General features: G+C 37.0%; 1 protein-coding gene across 1 annotated transcript; it reads right to left on the reverse strand.

Moving 5' to 3' along the window:
* Positions 1-731: 731 nt before the first annotated feature.
* Positions 732-18,483, reverse strand: prlra (prolactin receptor a). Its single transcript, XM_064308376.1, has 9 exons — positions 18,222-18,483; positions 7,156-7,244; positions 6,383-6,515; positions 5,708-5,877; positions 4,084-4,253; positions 3,542-3,683; positions 2,884-2,980; positions 2,462-2,531; positions 732-2,239 (listed from the first exon to the last, which is right to left on the reverse strand). The coding sequence occupies exons 2-9, from the start codon at positions 7,214-7,216 to the stop codon at positions 1,298-1,300; spliced, it is 1,785 nt and encodes a 594-aa protein (XP_064164446.1). The 5' UTR covers positions 7,217-7,244; positions 18,222-18,483; the 3' UTR covers positions 732-1,297.
* Between the last annotated feature and the right edge of the window lie 3,851 nt (positions 18,484-22,334).

Consider the following 22,334-nt stretch of genomic DNA (forward strand, 5'->3'; position numbering starts at 1 on the left):
ACATAAAAAAAAAAAAAAATGACGCCTGGCTATATACAGTTGATTCAAAAGAATCTCATGCGCACACCATTATTCAGCATCAGGTTAAGGTTGATTATGACTTATAACTCCGTAGAATGTCGAGTTGAAATAATGAAATTGGAAAACACGAACGTGCTATGCAAGTTTAATTCTTTAAGCTAAACATACTGAATATGTATTTCAGGATAAACAGCATTTCCTTAAAAAAAAGAAGCAACACATTGAAAATGGATGTTGCCTTATTTGTTGGCAATAATTTCAATTATATGACAATTTCAACAAACGTATTTCCATTGTTGTGCTTAATCAGGTGTAGTAATTATTTTTTCTACTGTAGGCTACTATTAGTTGTTTCTTGAGGGTGCATGTGAACATGAATTATACGTTAAAAGAATAAAACAGTGTTATTGGACATTAGACTGCTGTATAAATTTGAAAATGAACCTCTGGTATGTATATACAAAAGACTGCACAGGATTTATATAGGATATCGTAGCATCACTTCACTGTTTATTATTATTATTATTATTATTATTATTTATTTATTTATTTCAAACAATGTGTTCTGTACATATGTACATCTGCAGGCCTGCTTCATATTTATATGTGCCACTTGATATGTTTGCAGGTCCATATAATAGCAACAGAACTTTAGAGAAAATCTAAGATATGACGCTGAGCGAGGAGAAAATCTGAAGGAACAACACAGATTAAAAGCAGCTTTGCGGTTTATCTATCTTTAATGGGAAAAAAATTGACTTAATTTTTAAACATTTGTGAACTATAAATGTCTACATAAACAGAAAAATATCATCTTTATAAAAAGTATTTTACAGTTATATATATATATATACATTCTTATTGCTAGCATATTGTATATTTTCCTCAAATGTATTGATTTATTTGTCTTCAATGAGGAAATAAGTATTGATTCTGTTTTGATTGATTCTGTTCTATTTGTGACTAAGAACACAATACTATTCGACAATCATTTTCATTTCAGCAATTATAGTAACAAACATTATTTTAACGTTCATTAAAATTATTTCGTATTAGGCATACACAGCATAGACACAGCAAGCAAATATGACACTCGTAAATGTATGTGTGAAAATATGTGAAAAAGACAATTTTACCTCTATATCAGAAATATAATGTGACACAATCTGCTCAACCATTGGGTGATGCAAAAATAAATATGCCTAACATTGTGAACAACATTTTGCCTTTCTTTATAATTCCAATATGATAAATAATTCTGGAAACGAAGTTAAGTTTATGAGGCTTCTCTCTGTGAAGAGGCTTGAGAAAAGGTGGGCAATATGGTGGCTGTGTCAACATAGCCGTTAGATGCGATGTGTGCTCCCTCATAGGGCAAAGGTACAGCCATGTGGATTTGGGGTTTTCCAGCCTGTTGCTGGGGGTAGTTCTCCACCAAGTTTTGCAATTCTTGGTCTTTAGCAGCCATTTCCTTCTGAAGCAGGAGGATGTTGTCTTTGACCACCCCATTCACCCTACTATAGTCCTGTCCTGTGAACTCCAGGTGGTAGAGGTCCTGCCTTGCCTTTGCTATAGGTTTCAGAACCAGCATATTCTCTTGTTCCACCTTCTGAACCTCCACATACTCCATGGACTTAGAAGGCTGAAAGGTGGTTTCCCTCTTATGGCCACTGTTGGAGATGTTACATTCACTGTTGGTTGGCATGTATGTGTAGATGGCTGGTTGTTTGCCAAGACAGTCTTGCTTGTGGGTGGATGGGCAGTGGTTGCCAAGGGTATGCCATTGCTTAGATATCTCAGGAATGCTATGATAGGAGGGTTTATTAATGGGCAGCTCTGAAGAGAAGACTGTTGGCCAGGACCGGTTAGTGTCATCAGCTGACTTAGCAGCATCCATATAGTAACCATGGCTATTGCTTCTCACCAGGGGTCCACTACCAGCCTGATTCACTTTGTCCTTCATTATTGTGGTCTGGTCCACCTTGGGCTCACCACATTTCTCTATTAGCAAAGTGTGGCTGTCACAGCTGCCTCTCCCAGAATCAGAGTCGGAGGAGTCCTTGGATTTCAAATGCACCTCTTGTAAGTCCTTTCCATCTAGAACCAGCTCCTGCTCCACATCATACACTTCAAAGTGCTCCACCAACAGGTCCTCGAAGTCTGGTATGGAGGTAAAGCCCTGGATAACCAAATGATCGAGCACCTCTGACTTCCCAGCCTGTGAACCAATCAGTTTGACAAAATAGTTAGGGACAATTGTTTGCGGGGGTATGGGGTGGATGGGGGGCAATACAACACCGTCATTACTTGAGTTAATTGTGTTTAACAATACTGGGTATAGTTAGCATATAAACCTACATTACAGTCACCAATCATTTGGCATGGCTTAGAACAAGCACTCCTTTAGTGATCAAAAACCATGTATGAGCTCAAACTGTACCTTGAGCAGTTGTGTATCAAATCCTTTGATTTTAGGTCCAGGAACAGGGGGAAGCAGAAAATGTTTTACACTGAAAAGAGAGAAAATGGCATGTAACAACAGCAGCAGCTTTACTTTCTGGATGAATCAAATGTTTTATCTGCTGAGCAACCATCTCTGATAAATCTGAAGGATACAACACAATAATCCAATATAATAATAATGCAGGCTAAGTAGTTTGTAAACATTGCCAGGCTTTATGAAATTACTATATTCTTGGCGTCTATCTATATACTGGGTTGTTAAAACACTATGAGAATATGTCACACAAACATAGTAACAAATGCTTTATCCATTTTACTTTTTGTCCAGATCCACAATGCATCATGCAAGACTCAACTAATAAATATGCTTTTGATAAACTGTTATAAAAATGGCCAAACCTGTTGCGATTCACAGTGACAGCCCATGTGATGACGACAAAAACAAAAGCTGCGATGACACCAATCAGGATCCACATTGACCTCTCCCTGTTAATGTCTGGGGAGGATAAGCAGACAGTTAAATCCATGAGATATTACTGATCTGAAATGCTATTTCAGAAAGTATTTCAGTACTAGTATTACTGTGACTCACATCAAATCTACCCATCTACCCACCGAGAGGCCAAGTTGAACTTTATAGGAAGGATCCATATCATAACAATGCTTTCTAAGACATTCACATGCAAGAACATGCAAAAGACTTTGACTGTAACTTGTAGAAACATGTGTTAAACAGTGTTATGCATTGCACCCATACCAATTGTCAACATTGAATTATCCACAAAATTGTAACCTGGCTGTGCTTGCATTAACATTTATGCATTTCAATATCAATTCTAAACGCTAAAATATTTTTAGGTGCATTTCCCTGGGGCACTATTCACACCAGATTTCTTATGAAGATAATAATGCACAGGATGATAAAGCACACTCAGCTGATTAAATTAGCAGTGTTGCATAGGCTAGGGAAAAGGCCATCCACTTCAAATTTTGTTTTTTAAAACACAGAGCTCCCAAGACCCAAATTTCACAGAAGAGTGACTCTGAATGAGCTTACAGTCAGGGACCGTGACATATGATGTAGAACTCCATTCACTCCAAAAGCCGTGGTCTGGTTTACAGCGGACTTGAACCATGTAGACCTCTCCTGAGTGTGGGCTGAAGATGTTGAACTGCTTCTGCTGGCCTGCAAAGTGCTCCTTCAGAAAAACCCAGAGAAATGTCAGAGCAGCAGGGGATTCTAGTTTTTCATGGTTGATTGTTTATTTCATTTATTAAGATATTACTGGATATCATTTTTGTCAGATAGACAAGCATTTAAGATTGTTACAGGCAATTCAATATGAAATGATTTCTTGCTGTGGGACTGAATAATAAAAATCAGAAAATACGTGTGTTTAATCAGTCTCATCAAGGTTTTTCTATATAGGAATGGAAGGTGTTAAATAGCTATGAGTTAATGGCCTAGTCCTTGACCAGGGAAGTAGATTATTAAGTCAGTTGTGCAATTAAAATCTCAACAAGAAGAAAAAAAGAACACCACATATTTTCTGAGTTCAATCTGGCCAGGTCCTGCTCTATCCGGTCGCACAAACACACCTCCCACTTCTCCTCCTTTTCCAGCTTGACGCGCAGCTCGTAGACAAGGGTGATCCAACCAGAGCGCGTGTCTGCCTTACGCGGGGGCTCCCATCTCACCAGAAGGGACGGGTCATTACCATCAACCTCTTGCACGACCACGGTCACGTTCTCTGGCATGTGGGGCTGGACTGTGGAGGGAGAGAAAAAAAAGAACAGCGGAACCTATAAATGATCAGCGTTCCGTTAGAGCATTATGGTCTTAAGGGCATCGGATTGTTTTGTTCTGCTGACGAAAAATGAATTTAATTTCCTGTTATCATGTATGGGTGTTACACCAGTTAGTGCTCAGGCAAGAAAAAAAGCTTTAATGTTCCCACCCCCTCACATATCTTCTGGATTACATTCCATTGATGTGACTCGCCCAAACTTGAATGTAAAATCTTTGCAGCTCATTGTTTATTTATTTATTTAAAATAGGCATCTCCAATCTCACCCTAATTTGAAATGTCTCATTTTCAAACTATGTACAAGCATGCTCATGTAGGACCCCTGTTGCTGGTTCGGGAGAATGAAGGCAACTTGTGGTTCTCCAGAACACGCTGTCAGCCAGCTGCTTCTATTCACATCGCAGCCATAAGGCACATCATACACATGCACAGAGAGCAAGCCATGGGCAATTGGACAGCCAACAGGGGTCTCTCCAGCAATGAACACTGGTCTCCTCTCTGACTGAATCCCTCCGATCCCCCCAACAGATCCTGGGGCTACCGATCAGAAACTGTGGTGCTCACAGTGCTTTTGCCAAGTGAGCTGCCCAACCCCTTTACGGCACATTCTTAAGTGAATTGTGTGTGTGTGTGTGCATGTGACATGAGGTCTGCGTATGTAACATTCTTATACAAAGCAGTGTGATACCTAGATACAATACACTCAAGAAATAAAATTTTAGTTCAATGTTAGGTAAAAAGAATCATATTTTAAAATATTAATTTTCAGCCTTTTAACTGAGAATGTTTTTACAGAAAAAATAAAGAACAAGCCTAGTCAAAGATGGATGTTGGATGTTGATCTCAATGTCAAGGTAGTTTTGTTTCATGTATAGTACAGTACTTAAAAATCAGCGTCAGTGCATTGTGTAATACTTGATTCAAGTTGTTTATAGAACTGATCCTGAGTAACATTTTACATTTCATTTCCGACATGTAGCAGACACTCTTATATAGAATTTATCTTATCAAAGAGATTATACAGCTGCATATATATTGAGGAAACTGAGGTGAAATGCCCTGCTCAAGGATACAAGGGCAGTGTCCTACCTGGGAAGCTAACCTGTAACCTTTTGGTAACAAGCCAGGTTCTCTATCCATTAAACTACACTGCTGTTGTTATGGTAACTGTATAACAAATATTGCACAAATTGTGGATTGTCTAACTGATTAAGTAAAAGGTAGCACACATACCTAATGGCGGCTTTGACGACAAAATTCCATCTAAATGAATGTGTATTATATAGATATAAGGTACAGAAGGTCATGTTTGGTAAGACTGCATGCTCATATTTTATTGAAAAGCTGAATAACATTTACACAGATCGTAGATCCTGACTGTATATGTTTAATGGTGTGGTTGGAGAAGGGCTCACCAATATATACCACATCCACATCAACAGGGTCAGAGACGTTGCGCCCAAGGGCATTGGTGGCCACCACAGTGATGTTGTAGTTCACCCAGATGGAAGTGTCGTTCTTGTTGAAGAAACAGGAGTTCTTTCCTGCCGTGTGGTAATCCGGACACTCGTGCACAGTGTCAGAGCTGTGTAGCAGAGACAACAGAGAACCAGGAACAAGAAGAGTTTATTACACCCTATTATGGGTATGGTTTACAAACAAAAACCTTTAAGCAGATGTTAACACTTCATGACCAATCACAGTGGACTATTCTCCTTTCATGCACATACTGTATGAACCCGGATGATATCCAGTACTCCCATAACTGGAGTCCACATTAAACTGAAGTGGCTGCTGGGTGGCTCTGTTCATCCGCAAACCACAATGAACGTTTTTGAATGAGTTTGGATCAATAAGCCATATTACTGCCGCCCTTTTATATTTATCAAGTTTTACATTTCTAATTAAATGAAGTTGAAAAGTTGCACGATTTTGGATTTTGAGTAAAACACATATGGGAACAGCTAATAAATGTATATCCCTCTTGATGCGCATTCTATTACCACAGTTCAGCAAATCCTGTCATCCATATTCTGGAAATCAGATTCAGATTAGCAGTTCCTGTGGAGTTCAGGGTAGACGGCACTCACTTCTCCTTGCGGTAATAGAGAGAGTAGCTGGTTGGCAGTCCTCCATCTGGGCCAGGCTCCCACCAGCAGGTGAATGTCTCTTTCTCTGGGGATCTGCAGCCTGTGAGCTTGGGCTTCCCCGGAGGAGACAAACCTGTTACACAAAGACCTGACGTGAGCTGTGGTGTAAAAACACGTCATTTTCTTGGGCTCAAAGATGTCACCGATACTCAGGTCTCAAACATACAGTATAAGATTCAGGAAAAGAACCACTAAAGTAAAGTCTCATTGAATTTTCTCATAATTTCTTATCATCAATTTTTACTGAAATTTATTTGCTGTGCATACTGTATTTCTGATGCTTCAATACAGACAATGGTTTTGAATGATTGTTGTGGAATAATCCATTAAGCTTTTTATTCTGGCGTGTAATGGATGATTCACCAAGGGTTAAGGGTTATCTGTAAAAGATGGCAGTGTACAGTATTTGTCTGAGTGAGTCACCCAAATATTATAGGTTTGGATCAGGATTTGCTGTTATTGCCTTGAGCAAAGTACTTCAATTCAATCTAGCGTCATTAAATACCCAGCAGCACACATCAATACTGTGTGAAATAAAAGCTGAACCAAGGGTATGTGCTCATCAAATCATATATACACAAATAAAATGTGGTGACACGATGGTACTTCCTTAAAAAGTCCTGCTGTAGTGGGTGGCATTCCCTAGAATTGGGAATGCAGTTGAAAACATGTTTACTGAAGCTTTACCACACTTATAAAGTAATGCCACTTACGGGTACTCTCCACGACATCAGTGAAGATCAGGGACAGTATGAGCATGACTCCCCACATCATGTCAAAGTCTATCTCAATACTGAGCCACCTAAGGAAAACAAGGATATATGAAATCAGTGGGAGTCTGATGATTGAGTCCTTTATAAGGTAAACAGAAGAACAGCTTTGGCAGCCCTTAGTGTTTATAATAAAAACATTCAGGGAGAAACAACCCAGATGAGTGAAAAACGTCAGGCCATAATGACATTGTTACCAAACTGGTAAAACATCTTAGTAAGCTGAAAGTGATTAACCCCGGCCAAACAGCACAACCAACATTCTACAGATAAAACAAAAGAGATTTCCTCTTAGCTTCCTCATCCCAGCAAGTAGCACTTATTGGACACAAACATTATTGCTACAATTTGGTACTTGTAAAGCAATCAATGAGTATATAAAATTGATGATAAAAGCATTTTTGGGGTGCAACCATAATGGATATTGACATAGTGTATATCTCTAATACATGAAGATATTAACTTAGCTAGAGGATTACAGTTGCAATTTACACTAGATATATGGTTACATTCTGTTGGGGATTTAAAACATAAATATTGTCTTTTTGGGGCTAATTACAAAGACCTCCTCTCATATATAATCATTTGATTTCTTTTTCAGGCATGTGATGTATGGTATTGAGGCCGCACAGTATGGAAGTCATTTTGATTATTTGATTACAGGAAATTATACTGGAAATGATAGTCAATATACATGTTGAATGCAGGTGTAAGGGAAACTGAGGCCTAATGAACTGAATTAGGCTGAGCTAAACTCAATTAAATGTGTTCTGTACTGGCTGGATGTTATTAACATTTTCTTTCTTCCTGTTATTTCATATTTTTCAATCAGAACAGAAGAAACAGCAATAAAGTACTGCAGGTTCTCTCCAAGTAATTTGCCTCTGACAAGAATTGTAATCAGTTGGAAAACATAGCCAAGGTGGGAGGCCTAAAAAAAGTGTGTATAAACTAAATTATATATGAAGCTAATTTTGTTTCTAAAATGATATCATTCTCAATTTAGCCATACGAATAACAGTGCATGCTGTAGAAACAGTCGTGACTTTTCCTTATGAAAAAGCAGACTGGTCTTTGACACGCTGCATCCCTGTTATTTATAGTAAACTGTGTTTCACCTCTTTAATGTGACATTGAGAATATATGGCTACTGACAGAGGTCAAATCTGCAGCCATCATCCCCTGGTGGGAATCTGTAATGTAAAAATAAAACTGACAGACAACAGTGGCAATCGTGACAAGGCCAAGACCCTGAAGCAGTAAATTATGCTCAGCTTTTAATGTCACCCTTCTGGGCCAGGAGGAACCAATTTTTTTCTCAGAATCGATCATGTGCTGCATTTTGGCATGTGCTGCATTAAACAAATTTCTTTTAAATTGCTTTAAACACACCAATAATTCAGTCAGAAGACATTTCTTCCTTCTCCGGGTAAATGTTAACACATTTTAATGTAAAAAAAGAATGTACACTATTACAAAATTATTTTTTTTCTACACACAGCGGTCACTATGGTGCAGTTTTAGCTTGTTCTCTGAAGGCTTTGAGCTCAGCCTAATTGCTGTGATCATTTTTGTGGAAGGGAGCTTTTCTTTGACTGTGTTCTTTCTCATGAGTACCTGATACACATGAGCACACTTGGGCCTCTGAACATACTCACATATTACATGTCAATGTAATATAATTACCGTCTTTTATTATTATTATGATTATTATTATTATTATGATTATTAATAATATTATTTTCTCTTTTCTGCCAACATTATTGTGAAACTTTACTTTCATTTATGTGTATCTTTCACTCTATATACAGTGCTTTATAGTGGTATACAGCAGCAACAATGGTGACAGTGTCTGGAAAAAAGTTAAAGGTTATTAAACAAGAATTGTGATGACTCCATTCCTTTAATTCACTCCAGTTGCCTTTCCCTCCCCATGTGTTCTGAAAATTGCTGTAGATAGTTGTGGTATTTTATGAGAAAGACATTGATAATCGATGTTAGGCTTGAGTAGTGCATGCCCCAGATGTAAGAACAAGGTCCTCCTGCTAAATAATAATACAAATTAATTATTGTCAAAGAAGATTATGATTCATAGCAAAGACTGACATGGCAGAGATGTCCACCAAAAAATGACTGTGCACCTACCCGTCAAGAATGAAAATAACCTCCATTCCAGCTGATGTTTACTGTATATCTGATTACATAAGGGATTATGTCATCATAAAAGACTGACTGCATTTTGACTATGTGGATGTCAGTACCGAAGTGTAAAATTTACTGTACAGTACTATATTTTTTGGTTACAGAATGTTACTGTACTGTAAGTTCTACTGTACCTTCATTTTTCACTCCTGATGTCACACCACAGAACTTGCACTTGACTCAAGATGCAGAGACTGAATAGCTGCCACATATTTTTAATTAAATAATAAGAATTATTTTTTTAAAGAGTAAAACTTTAGAACTTCTGCACAGGTAAGTTTTTTAATCACTGTTTTGTAAATAGAGACATTTTCTGGCTCAGTAGTTGAGACGATATTTAATTTACACATCATTTGTGCACCATGCACCACATTAACGTTAGCTAGATTCACGTGTGACAGGCTGAAGAAGAATCTAACGTTAGCATATGGAATGCTGAGCTCTAACATTAATTAGTTAGATGTCAATGGTTAGAATGTACTGATTGTCCAGTGTAAGTTAGCTATCAAGTTTTTGGTAATATGTTTGCTAGACTACTGATTTTGACGAGAGTGTTGTTCAGTCCTGCTGCAGCTAGAACATAACCTTAAAGTTCAAAGGCCACAATCTAAAATGGTTAAATTAGTTTGATGCTCATGCCACACAGGCACGTAGAGAGTAGCTAGGCTTCAAATCACTCTATTATTGTGAGTTGTATCCGACAAATGCGTAACTTCACTTTGTGCATAATTCAGATTAAATAATAAAGGGAATTACCAATACATGGATTGGTAATTCCCTTTAGTATATATCACAGCTAGCAAGTGGTAAGCTAGGTAGCAACGGAGCTAAAAACAGCAGCCAGTGTTAGCTAGCCAAAAAAAAAGCTAAAATTACCATAACAAATATAGAGCTACTTTTGTGTTGGAGCCCTAAATGGTATTCACAACACAACAGTGCAGCACGGCTGTGCTTTTCACAGTCAAAGCACAGTAGTGGATGAGTTCACCAATGGAGATGGTTCAATAAAATTACTGCATTGTGGAGCAAAGCTAATGACCGACTACGACCCTCCTTCACAGGACGCGGGAAGGTGTTTTGAGCAGGGGGGTGCTGCCAAAGAAATCCTAAATTGTGATGCCAATACTAGTTTCTTTTTTCTTAAAAACTAGACAGTTTGATATTTCAGTTTGTACACATGATCACATAGCTATGCAAAACTCGGATTTCTATGATATAAGGTTTGCAAAAATAGGCTCCTTCACAATTCAAAATAAACAAAAGTCCATGCACAGACCTCTGCACCTTGCATGCAGAATGAAAACAGGCTGTGGGTGAATCACGACACTGAACGATACAAAAACGTGCCATCTTTACATACAAATTCACAACACGAAAACCTTTCACAGGCTCAATGATTCACTATTTGTAATTTACTGGTGCAACTGCATAGCTAGCTTCACACAAAAGAACAATAAAGATAGTTTACAAAGCAAACCAATTTAGAAGACCTAAATTATTCTGCCACAAAAACTTGTTGGTGAACAGGCTAAACACGCCACCCAACTACCAACTACACCTGTCGCCTCTCAAGTGATTAGGCCTACCACACATTGTCAGTATTACTGTGACTGTCATTGTTTATATCTGCCACTCAATAAAGAATTTTTTTTTTTGCTAAGTTGCTGCTTTGTACAGTAACTTACAGGCAGCAACTTGGCTGCTAGTAAGTTACTGTAAATTTACAGGGAGATTTCATGTTTAAATCATCAAAAGCCAACTGAGAGCAACATACATGGAAATGCAGATAATATATCAAGAACAAAACTGGAACCAACTTCAAATTTCTGTCCCTGAAGATTAAATCACCACTGACTAATCATCCAGCAGTGTTTTTGCAGTAATAGCAAAGTAATAGACATCACAAAATAACAAAAACTGTTAGATAAAAAATATGGAATGTTTTTTATGGTCACTGCCCTTCAGAATGTCTTCAAAAACCAGTCCAAATGGCAAAGTGTCATTCTCATTGGGTGACTTCATGTGCACTTTTGCCATTAAACTGTGTTCTCAAGACCTATTATACGGAGATACCGTGATGATTTAAAGATTTAGATTTGAATGACAAAATAAGCTGCGCTTGCCAGACTATAATTGGCTTCCATTCAGGAAAGTTCATTTGATGACACCCTTTTGCAGTCTGAGCTACCGCATTTCTGACTGGGTGGAGACAACAGCACATGCAAAACCAACAACATGACCACTGATTGGCCATTGTATTTGTTTTGCACCAATGATTGGTTGTGTTATTAGTTTTGCACGTTCTAAAAGGTTTTTCATGCGCTAAAGGTCCTAGCAAATCAGGCCCTATGTATTCTACTGCACTCTGTTGGTCTGCCATAACAGACAAAAATTCTCATTGCTACAAACAGTAGCAGTACAGTATGAACAGTGGTTGCTTACATCACAAGGTTTTGATTCAAGAACGTTATTGTGATCTGATAATTGGCATTAAGGCACGAGCAAAGGATTTTCCGTGGACTGCATATAGCCATCTTACATAACGTCACTGGGATAAGCTGATAAGCTGGGAAAGTGCTCGGCCAACTGCAGCAGCTTCATTACAGCCGTAGATCAAAAACCGAAGACAACATTTCTTGTCTGTTTATCCTGAAAATTGGACTCAGACAATTTCAGTTATTTGAAGAACCACCATAAATTGACTAAAGGATTAGGTCAACACCAGTATTACTGAAATATTGACAAATCACATGGAGACATGTATATCTTCCAGTTATGAATGAATATAGACAATGCACATTTAGTTTATGATGCAGACGTTGCGCTTTTACATAGAGTGATGACACCAAAATGTCTAAACTGCAATTTTTTTCTATTCTTGAAATCTAAAAACGTGAATAATTTCAGTGAAAATCGGCATTTTAGAGTATCATTTTAGATTATGATTATGACTGAACCAGTATTAATGTAATTTGAACAGTTACACCTGCTTACACCATAACTTATATATTATGATGATTGTATACAAAGTTAATAATAAAACTCATTGCACATTGCAAGAGGCTTTGAGATACATCTGGAAACAATGATATATTACAGCAGGTGTGAGAAAGAATATAGCATTGCACAAGGAAGTGACACAAGGCCATAAGGTGATCTTTGACTCCAGCCACCCTCAGACTATATCAGGACATCACCTGATTGGCCCTATGGTGAGGGTTTAAAGGTAATGCATTACTAAAGCTTTGTGATGCAGCTCCTGCTGAATATCAGGTGGCTGATGTGGGTGCTGGGTGCGTCTAAGTGAAATTGTACCTGTGAACCTGAGGTAAACAGCCTTACAAACAACTCCAGAAATAAACTGTGATAAAGGTGATAGGGGCCTTTAGACCAAGAGTGAATTTAAGTTAATAAATACACTGTCCTGTATATACACTGTCTTTCATCACATGCATATGCTCTCTAAAATGTAATGAACATTGTGAATATTTCTCTTATAAATGCAGGATACTGAGTCAATATTTTCTTCGGTCAAATCCATAAATATTGTGGAACTTCTAACCTTTCACTAAAATAACCTGAATTGATTTTAAAACTAGTGGTGCAAATGCAAACTAGAAGTTTTTGCTTTCACTTGAACACTCAATCATAAAATAGTGCGAATGCGAGTAGAACACTTCATGGAAAATTTTCAGCTCAGTTGCCACAATAGAACCTTGACCCTCAAATGAATACAAATACAAGACGAACCAGTTGGACTTGCTTTCCTAGTTTTGCACCTAAAGGTCTCTTGTACAGTAAGCTGGTTACTGAAGACTTCTGATTTGTTAATATCTTTCAGGACAGACACGGCTAAACTACCACACAGCCCCAGTGGATAATCTCTCTGAACATGTGCAAGAAGAACAGAACTGACACTCAAATTACTAGGCTTTAGGCTAGGCTGAAATTACTTCAAAGTTATCTTTTCATATCATAAGAGTAAACAAGGGCGATGCTATCACTACAAATTACTCAGCAAAATGTTCAGTGTAAAATCTATCCTTACAGAGTACATATGGACCCTTTTGGGCTCATATGTCCTCTGTTAGAGTTGATTTAACGCTGGACATTTTACTGTGTACCTACAGTCAAACACTTTGAACTTTGCAATTCTGTTCTCTAACTCGTATCATAAATTTGTCTGTGACCTGCTTCCATTTCCTTCCTTGTAGGAAAGTTCATAGTACCTACTTACACCAAAATGAACACTACTGGTACCCCATCCATTCCATGCTGGATTATCTATGGATTCCTGAGATCACTGTGACCAGGTTTATACATGTAGAAAGATGAGTCCAATAATCTCCCGTTTGCTTCCTATTGTATCCTATTACATTGACCAAACAGGTCTCAATTCTTCTGATGTCAACAGTTATCAGCTTGGTGTATAAGGAGCCTAACACTTTCAAATTGGAAACGGTCCTTTGGAGGTATCCTTGAAGAAACAATTAAATTCTATATGTTTTCTTGTTCAGCAAAAAATGAATGGGATTATTACACCAAATAATGCTGAAAATTTACAGATTCTCTCCACTGGCTTCCAATAACCACAAAAATGAAGCTCTTGTTTTTGGGCTGTCTTTGTAATATCTAGTTCACTGGACAAACTGACTTTATATTTTTTGATATTCTTCTGTGAAAGTGTTATTATAATACTGCACAAATGTAAAACAGGAGTACTGCTCTGCCATGCATTCCCCACATGGTTCCTCATTTAGGGGGAATCAATCAAGGAATCACTTTTTTTGTTGTTGTTGTAAATATTATATTTCTAGTCCTACTTGCACAATTTCATCTGACAGATGACAAAGTTGGGAGGGATGTCAGACCCCCTATTCTCTGTGATAATTCACAATGACAAAATATCAGTGCTTCTAGTCATGTAACATGAATCTTCATATGAAGAAAGTGCAAATAATGGTCAAGGTGCATACCTTATAAACAGAATGCTGTAACAAAAACAAAGAAACAAGTTGGACCTTATTTCAGCTCAAAGCTAACATTATGTATGGTATATAAAAGGATAAAAAAATTAAGATATTCTAGTGAAATGACTCAACTAAGCTTTGAACTTATAGTAACACCTGCCAAGCAGAGACAAATAAGGGGTCATTCTTTATACGTTCTGAGGAGTACATGGTTGCTCAACCCTGGAGGTGAGCATAATTTTATACATTTCAATTTTTTCAAATTTAAAATGACTGAAATAAGTGATCACAAGGAATCCAATTTCAAGTGATTAAACTTGAAATGTACAGTGTTTTCTATCTATGTTATATTATATTATGTTGAGGGGATTTCAGCATCCTGAATAGTTGCAAGACATGTCTGTACTCAGTCTGCTTGGCTAATGACTGACAGACAAAGCTGTATAATATCTGGCTACGGAAAAACATCTCTAGGCTGTGGTTGTACATGAGATTTATAAAGTGACAAATAAAGTGAAACATTAACTTCAGTGTCTCATAGCCGCTCTCACAAGGTACAATGACAGAGGGCACAGGCGATCCCTTTGAACATCCACACAGACGGCGGATTTAGGGATATTCTAAATTCAGACATAATAGGCATCAAGGCTCTATGCAGGGTTGTAGGACACACCGTGGGATTAACATATTCTCTTAATGAGACAGCCATCATACCGCAATGCAGTGACACACTGTGAAGACAATGTATTTTACACAATCCTGCCAAAACCAAGTACAGGCTTAGATCAGGTGTCTCCACAAGACAGCAAGCAAAACTCACCGCAACATCAGCCCTAAACGCGTTTCAGAAGTTTCAGAAAACACACGGTGGAAAACGTAAAGATGCATCTGCCCAACAGTTTGACCACATGTTCAGATAACTCCTAAATACTGAATCCAATTAGTACACTGATGATTTACTATGATTCGGAAACATAATTAAATAGTAGCAGGTAATAGGTAATGGAATTATTGTATGTGAGTGGTGGATATATTTTAAATGGTTTATGTTCATTTTATACACTTATGGTGAGGGTTTTTATAAGCTTCACCTGCATTCGTAAAAAACTGGCAAGCTCATTCAATTTAAAAACATAAGTTTATTTGCCGCCTTAAAATGATGAGTATTAATTTCCACATAATGGCAAGCTCCCCCATGATGCTAATTCACACCATGTAACAATCTGTGTGAAATCTGTTGCTGAACACAATATACTACTGTAGCACTAAAACTGTTAGTAAGTGTAATTCAAATTTTATTTTGAAATTTTAATCTCTCTTGCTATGCCATGTAGAACTCTGGGAAAGTGGGTGGAGCTAACTAGGGAATACCAAATTTTGTTAATTGGACATGGACTCAATTTTATCAGTTCTCAAATAGTCAAGACTGATTTTGAGTTTAAATTTTGAAAATTTTAAAAGTTGAGTTTAATATTCAATAATGACCATGATACATTAAGTTGAAGAGATTAAACAAGTCGACATAGCTAAAGAGCAGTTGATTTTTAGTGTGCACACTTTGTATGACCTCACTTTGTTATAATTGCACTACCTGGTTCAACTGTTTACTTTGTGTAAATAAATGTTATTAAAACAAATGCATTGGATTCAACTTCTGTGAAAGAGAAGTTGAAATATGTTTTGCGTTCAAATACTGAATAATGGAAAAACGTTCCTATAGCAAAATGTTTCGATAATAAAAAATAAATAATTTATTTGTATAACACCTTGTCATACATGGATTGCAACACACTAGCAGCGCAATCAAATGATTAGGCTTCTTTTCACATCAAAATGTCGCGTATTTATTTATTTATTTGTGCAATTAGAGAAAAGTCTAAACAGCAAAACAACAAGAACAACAAAAAACTTATTTACACACAAATAAATGAAAAAAAAAAAAAACATTTGGATGTAAAGCAACACTCAAGAGAACTTCCAGTGCATGCATAGCAGTGCTCTTTTTCGGGATGTGGGCAAGCTTGCCAAAGAAAAGTTACATGCTGGCTATTACATTGATGTGATATGGCACCATATTAATCCAAATGCACCCCCATGCGAATCAAGCTTAGTGATGACGAAGGTTTAGCAGCACGTGCTGTGAAGCAGGCAGGTGGGCAGAAGGCAGGATGGAGAAGACACATCCATCAGATAATGATAGTGAGGGTTGAGGCACACAATTTGTCCCAGGCTTAGAGATCTGTTGCTACGCCCCTATGAAGAGCTATTTTGACAACACAAAAATACACAACCTTGCTAGACCTGTGGAGAAGGTTGCGTTCACAAAGAACAAACAAGCTAACATATCTGAGTGATGTAGCAACCCAACACACTAAATAATAAATAAATAAATAAATAAATAAATAAATAAAAAAATCCTGAACATCCAAGACAAATTGAACTATAAAGTTTCACTCATAATATAATTTATACAATTAAATGGCTGAATAGCTCATAGCCTCAATAACCATGAGTATGAGGAAGGAAACTGGTAATTGGGGAAGGAGTGGAATTGTTTTGCTTTTATTTTTCTCATTTTTTCTTCTGATTTTGCTATTGCTGTAGTTATTATTAATTACCATTGTTAATATTGTTATTGTAATTTTTACTATTTCTACTGTTATTGTTATTATTGTTGTTGCCGTTGTTATTATTATTATTATTATTTTCTTCCTCTTGAAATATATCACTGTTTGTTTTGTTATTATCACAATTATGTCTATTATTTTTATGTCACTTGTGGGAAGAATGAGTTGGGAGAGTAGGTTTTGTAGTCTGAAGTGGGGAGGGGAACTTGCAACCTGGAGGCCACATGGAAATTCAAGCCTCAAGGATTGTATCATAATAAAGTAGACCTCCTACATGGGGGGTTGTGGTGGGCAAAAAAAGCATACCTGAGTAATGGAAGATGGAGGTGAGGATGACTGATGTAAATCAAACCATAATCTTGTTTACTCTGAAAATTGCTACCACCAGGTATAAGATTTAAATGTGAGACGGACGGATGAGGTTAAGTTCACGTCAGAGGTGCAGGAGCTAACATTTAACCACATGAAAAGAACTTTTAAAAATAAAAACTGGAATAAAATTGACATGACTGTTGACCAGATTTGAAAGTAATTTCATGATATTCTCACTCATGCCTGAAACAAAGTATGTCATACAACAAATTTAGGCTACTAGAAAACGCTGGAAGCCTAGGCGTCAGGCGCAACTGGAACCACATGAACCGCTCCCTGCTTTTACATACCGTTTAGCCTATGGGAAACGCGTTGCACATAGCTACGGTGTAACGTGTATTGGAAGCTATAAGGCAAATATCCAAATTTACATTCCACGTACAGTGGCGCTAAGACGTACAATTAACTTGTTGAATGTTTGCAACATTTATCTTGTTAAATTACTTTGGCCAGCATTTCATTTCGGAGGTTGCATTTCTGGTATGACAAAAAGGATGAATAATAATTGATAAGACAGGTTTTGCTTTTAAAATACCACATGTGAAATATTTACCTACATTTAATTTTTAACTGTAAAATAGGACATTTCTTATGCCTTCTTATTGGCCCATACTTTGATACCTTTTATTCTAACCGTGTTTTCCAGTTTCTAACAGCCGCTGTTACCAATAATCTGCAAGAATACTGTCAAAGTACAGCCACGACTTCTTGTAAAACGAAATGAAAACTGAAACTAATTTATAATTATATATCACCACGAAGGTAGATTTTAATGTGTTTATTAAGAAGAACCCTGCTCCTAAGAAGTCGATTAGATTAAAGGGGAAAATATACTCACCTCTCGTATGCTGTGACGTAACGATAATCCGCTCCGATAATTCAAACGATTTTGTCGTCCATCTCTTGCGCTACATTATAAAGTAGCATATCAACATGCGCTCTTGAATACTGAGATAATTCTCCAGAATTGACTGAGGATACGTTCTGCATACACTATCAAAAGTGAGTTTCACACTGAGCGGTTTCCTCCGGTGGAGCACGTTCTGCAAGGGAGGAGTAGACGACTGCTGACAACACTTCGGCCTTCCTCTCTAACACTCCGCCCATTTAAGATTTCAGGATTAATCCTCTTATGCTTTTCTGTGTTATGGCTCGTGTAAAGCTAGATTTTATCGGTGATCATAACAGCAATCACACGTTCCTTCACAGCGCTCTGTCAGATCTTAAAGAAAGCATACAAGATGCCTTTTTTTCTCCATCATCCTGATTATTGATGCCAAATATTTTCAAGATGGTTACATGAACACTAGAAAGAAGTCACCTCCCGTAGCCTCCACAATCACAAGATCTGAACATCAATGAACTTTTATGAGGGGTGCAAAGTATGATTTCCACCTTCTTCCTCAAAGAAGACTTTCCTTGAAGAATGGTTCAATATCCCACAACACACAGTTCAGAAGTTACCATACTCCTTATTAGCTACTTTCTTATTCGCATATATTGTTTTGTGTTACCATTATTTTGTCCCACCCTTGTATATTTTACTTACTGCTGAGGCTTGCAACATAATGATATCTCATGTTTACCACCAACATTGCCCAAATGATGACTTACAGTGAAAATACATTGACTTTTTAAGATGTAGTAACAATAAAAACATTTTCAATATCCATTCCAATTCTTAGAGAGACTAGAATTCTTATATCTAGAAAACAATTTCTACACAGGATAAAGGACTTTGCAAGGGTGCCGTGGTGCAAGGAAAGCTGTCACATTGTTTTAAAACGTTGACATGTTTTGACTGTACAGACCTATATATCTCAAATAAAATATAACATGCACATTTTAATGTTGATTGTGTTGATAGATTACCCTTATGTTGCCGTAACATTGCTTTCATATCCATATTTCTATTACAATGGTCTATTAACAATGTCTGACATAATGTGACAATAGTTTTCAGAATAAGGATTTTTTCCTTATGACCTTAAAATGCTTAATGACAAGACAACAAAGTCTGTTATTCCTGCTAAATAAAATATTTATATATTTTGATGGTGTATTATAAAATACAGTAGAATTTCAAATATGGGCATTATTCTGTATAAATGTATTAAAATATTTGAAATATTTAGGCAATGAAAGCTCCCCAGAAATGCATATGTACAGATAATAAACATTTTATTTGTTTAATTAAAATTAAAATTTATTCATTTTGCCCCATTTTCCCAATCAATTTTCATCAAATTAATCAGTACCATAACATGTACTTCTACAAAACAGCATTTCTGATATTTAGCTGATATTTACACATGAGAATCACTCTGTTTTAGGAATTTTAAAATCAAAATAAGCAAATATGAACTCTAAATCCCAGGTTTTAAAATCTGTTTGCAGTACAGACCTACAATACATGCCTGCCGTCATTTGATCATGGTCATGGCTTTGTTTTACCTTGCTGTGTTTGTAGTACAAACATATGGGCAAATAAATCATGTTCTAAATCAAACATTGCAAGATGTTTTGTAGTAATAATCACAATAAATGTAGAGCATGTCAATAACTGTATTATATATTGTGCTGTAACTGTGACTCTACTTCCCCTAGGGAGATAAAATTCACAGGTATCCTGGCAACAGTGGAACTCCTCCTTCAGTCATAGTAGACATTTGTAATAGTGGAAAAACACAGAACAAGGGCGCAGCCCTGAAGCAAATCAGGCAAAACCAAATCAAGCTAGGTAATAGGGAAGCCTCAACTCAAATTCTATAAATTTATTACAGATTGAAAACATGATGGACACCACACAATTAGTTAGATATTGCAAAAAGAACAACAACAACAAAGCCCTCAAGTCAAGCCATTGTTTATTTGTAGTTCATTTCACGAACATCTCAACACACTGTACATTTAAAACAAAATGAAAAAAAAAAAAAAAAACCAAGACATAACAAGCACAGAAAACCATTTTGAAGTTCCTGGAAATTGAAGTGCTGATGTGCTGATCTAGAGTTGTGAGACAAATTTGTGAACATTATAAAACACACCAGGTGGTCACCTCTTTGACTTTGATATGAATGATGTGAAAATCCAAGTAAACACAGCCCATAGAGGGCAACAGTTGTGTGTGCATTTCTCTTTAGGTGATGGTACGAAAAAGATTTTCTCTCCCAGGAAATTAATTAGCTCTCCATTTTTTTTACTGAACACTGCCGGTGAGCTTCTAACACTTACAAGAGCAGCTTGTAAGAACACCAGAACATACAACAGTGCTATATTACAATAGGATAACCTGACACTCAGGTCAACCATGGCTGTCTGAATCACAAAATCAGCAGATCTTATACTTTACAGTGCTATTATGTGCTGTAAAGCAAGAAATAAATAAGAAATAAATCAAATTCGATGGCAAATTTAACTTCTTTTGGAACTAAAAAAAGGCCTAAAATGCAGTCATTTCAGTTAGGCATGAAGCTGTCATCTGTTGTATATTAGGTAACTTCAATTGAGCAGTACTAACGCACAACTAGTAATCAAGGCAAAGAATCATTGAAAGATAAGAATTGAGTGGTGCAAATGGTCTGCGTTTATTTTACAGAAATGGCTAGGCTATATAACATACCTAGGCGCAGTCTTGAAAAAGCAGCATTAGTACAGGCAGATAAATATTATTACTCTGAATCAAGTGGTTGTAACAGCTGAATGGATGGATCCCTTAATCTAAGTAATATTTCAGCTAGCCTGTTTGGTTTCCAAATGAGAAAAGATTCTTCACGTTCATTTTGTTATTAAACCCAGATGCCTCCCTACAGCAGGATAGCAAATAGACCTTTGCAGCATGAGTGCCCCACATAGTCCACTACCGTAAAGAGAGCTGAGCCTCACATTGGTCTTTCAAACCCTGGAGGAGCGTACCATGCTTATTATCCCTCACAACTTTGTTTTCTCCGTCTGATCTGTTAAGCCCTGATAGATGGGAGTAATCAGAATGTTCTAGCATCAGCTGCTTTTCTCCCCACTCCAGCTGTTTCACTCACTGACCACGGAGTGCACAACAGCTGTCCCTTGTGTAGGCTGCTCCAACTCTGAAGATGTTTGTCTTCTGCACAGTTGCACTATGTTCCCTTCTAGTATACCAGTGAGGTCACATGCAGATACCGGCCACACCAGCATCTGCTATGTGATATATAACCAAATTATACTGGATTTTTAACATGGCTGGATGACCTTGATCATAACAAAATCATCTCTAAGATAGTCTGATCCCACCATCCAGCACTTTCAAAACTAACCTGAGCCACCTACTCAACCATTCAATGGGTATTGTACAAAGATGTCTGTGTTTTAAAACAGTGGATAATGCATATTGCTTATGCGCCACAGTACTGTTAACGTAAAGGTTAATAATATAATTTTATAGAATAATCGAGAATAGAGTAGTTTATGTCACCCCTACTGGCTCCTAGATGCATGCTGAATCTTTCATCTGATTCAGAAAGATATCACATGTAGAAATATCTCACTGTTGTCATCTCAAAAAATCAGAGCAAATTTCCTGTCAGATTGGATCATGGCCCTGAAGGTCAATGAAAGCACCATCCCTGCCTATTACTTAGAGGCAATAATGTTATATAATATGGCCATCTGGGCCCCTGATTGATTTAAAACATTCAAACTGTATAGAACATTATTATTATTATTATTATTATTATCATCATCAAATTACAGGAAAATTAATGTAAATGTATTACAAACAAGGACTGTTATGCCATAGCGTGTGTTTGAAAACCTCAAAGACACAAAAAACCTCTATTTGCTCAGTTTATCAAAGATTTCTCATAGTAAGAAGGGGATTTCTTATAAAATGGAGTAAAGACAGACAATGAAAAAAAAGTTCTTATTTTGGAAGCTACCTTTATTGATTTATTCCTTAGTGTTAAATAGTCCCATG

This window comes from Anguilla rostrata, chromosome 14, assembly GCF_018555375.3.
Source record: "Anguilla rostrata isolate EN2019 chromosome 14, ASM1855537v3, whole genome shotgun sequence".
Classification (NCBI taxonomy): domain Eukaryota; kingdom Metazoa; phylum Chordata; class Actinopteri; order Anguilliformes; family Anguillidae; genus Anguilla; species Anguilla rostrata.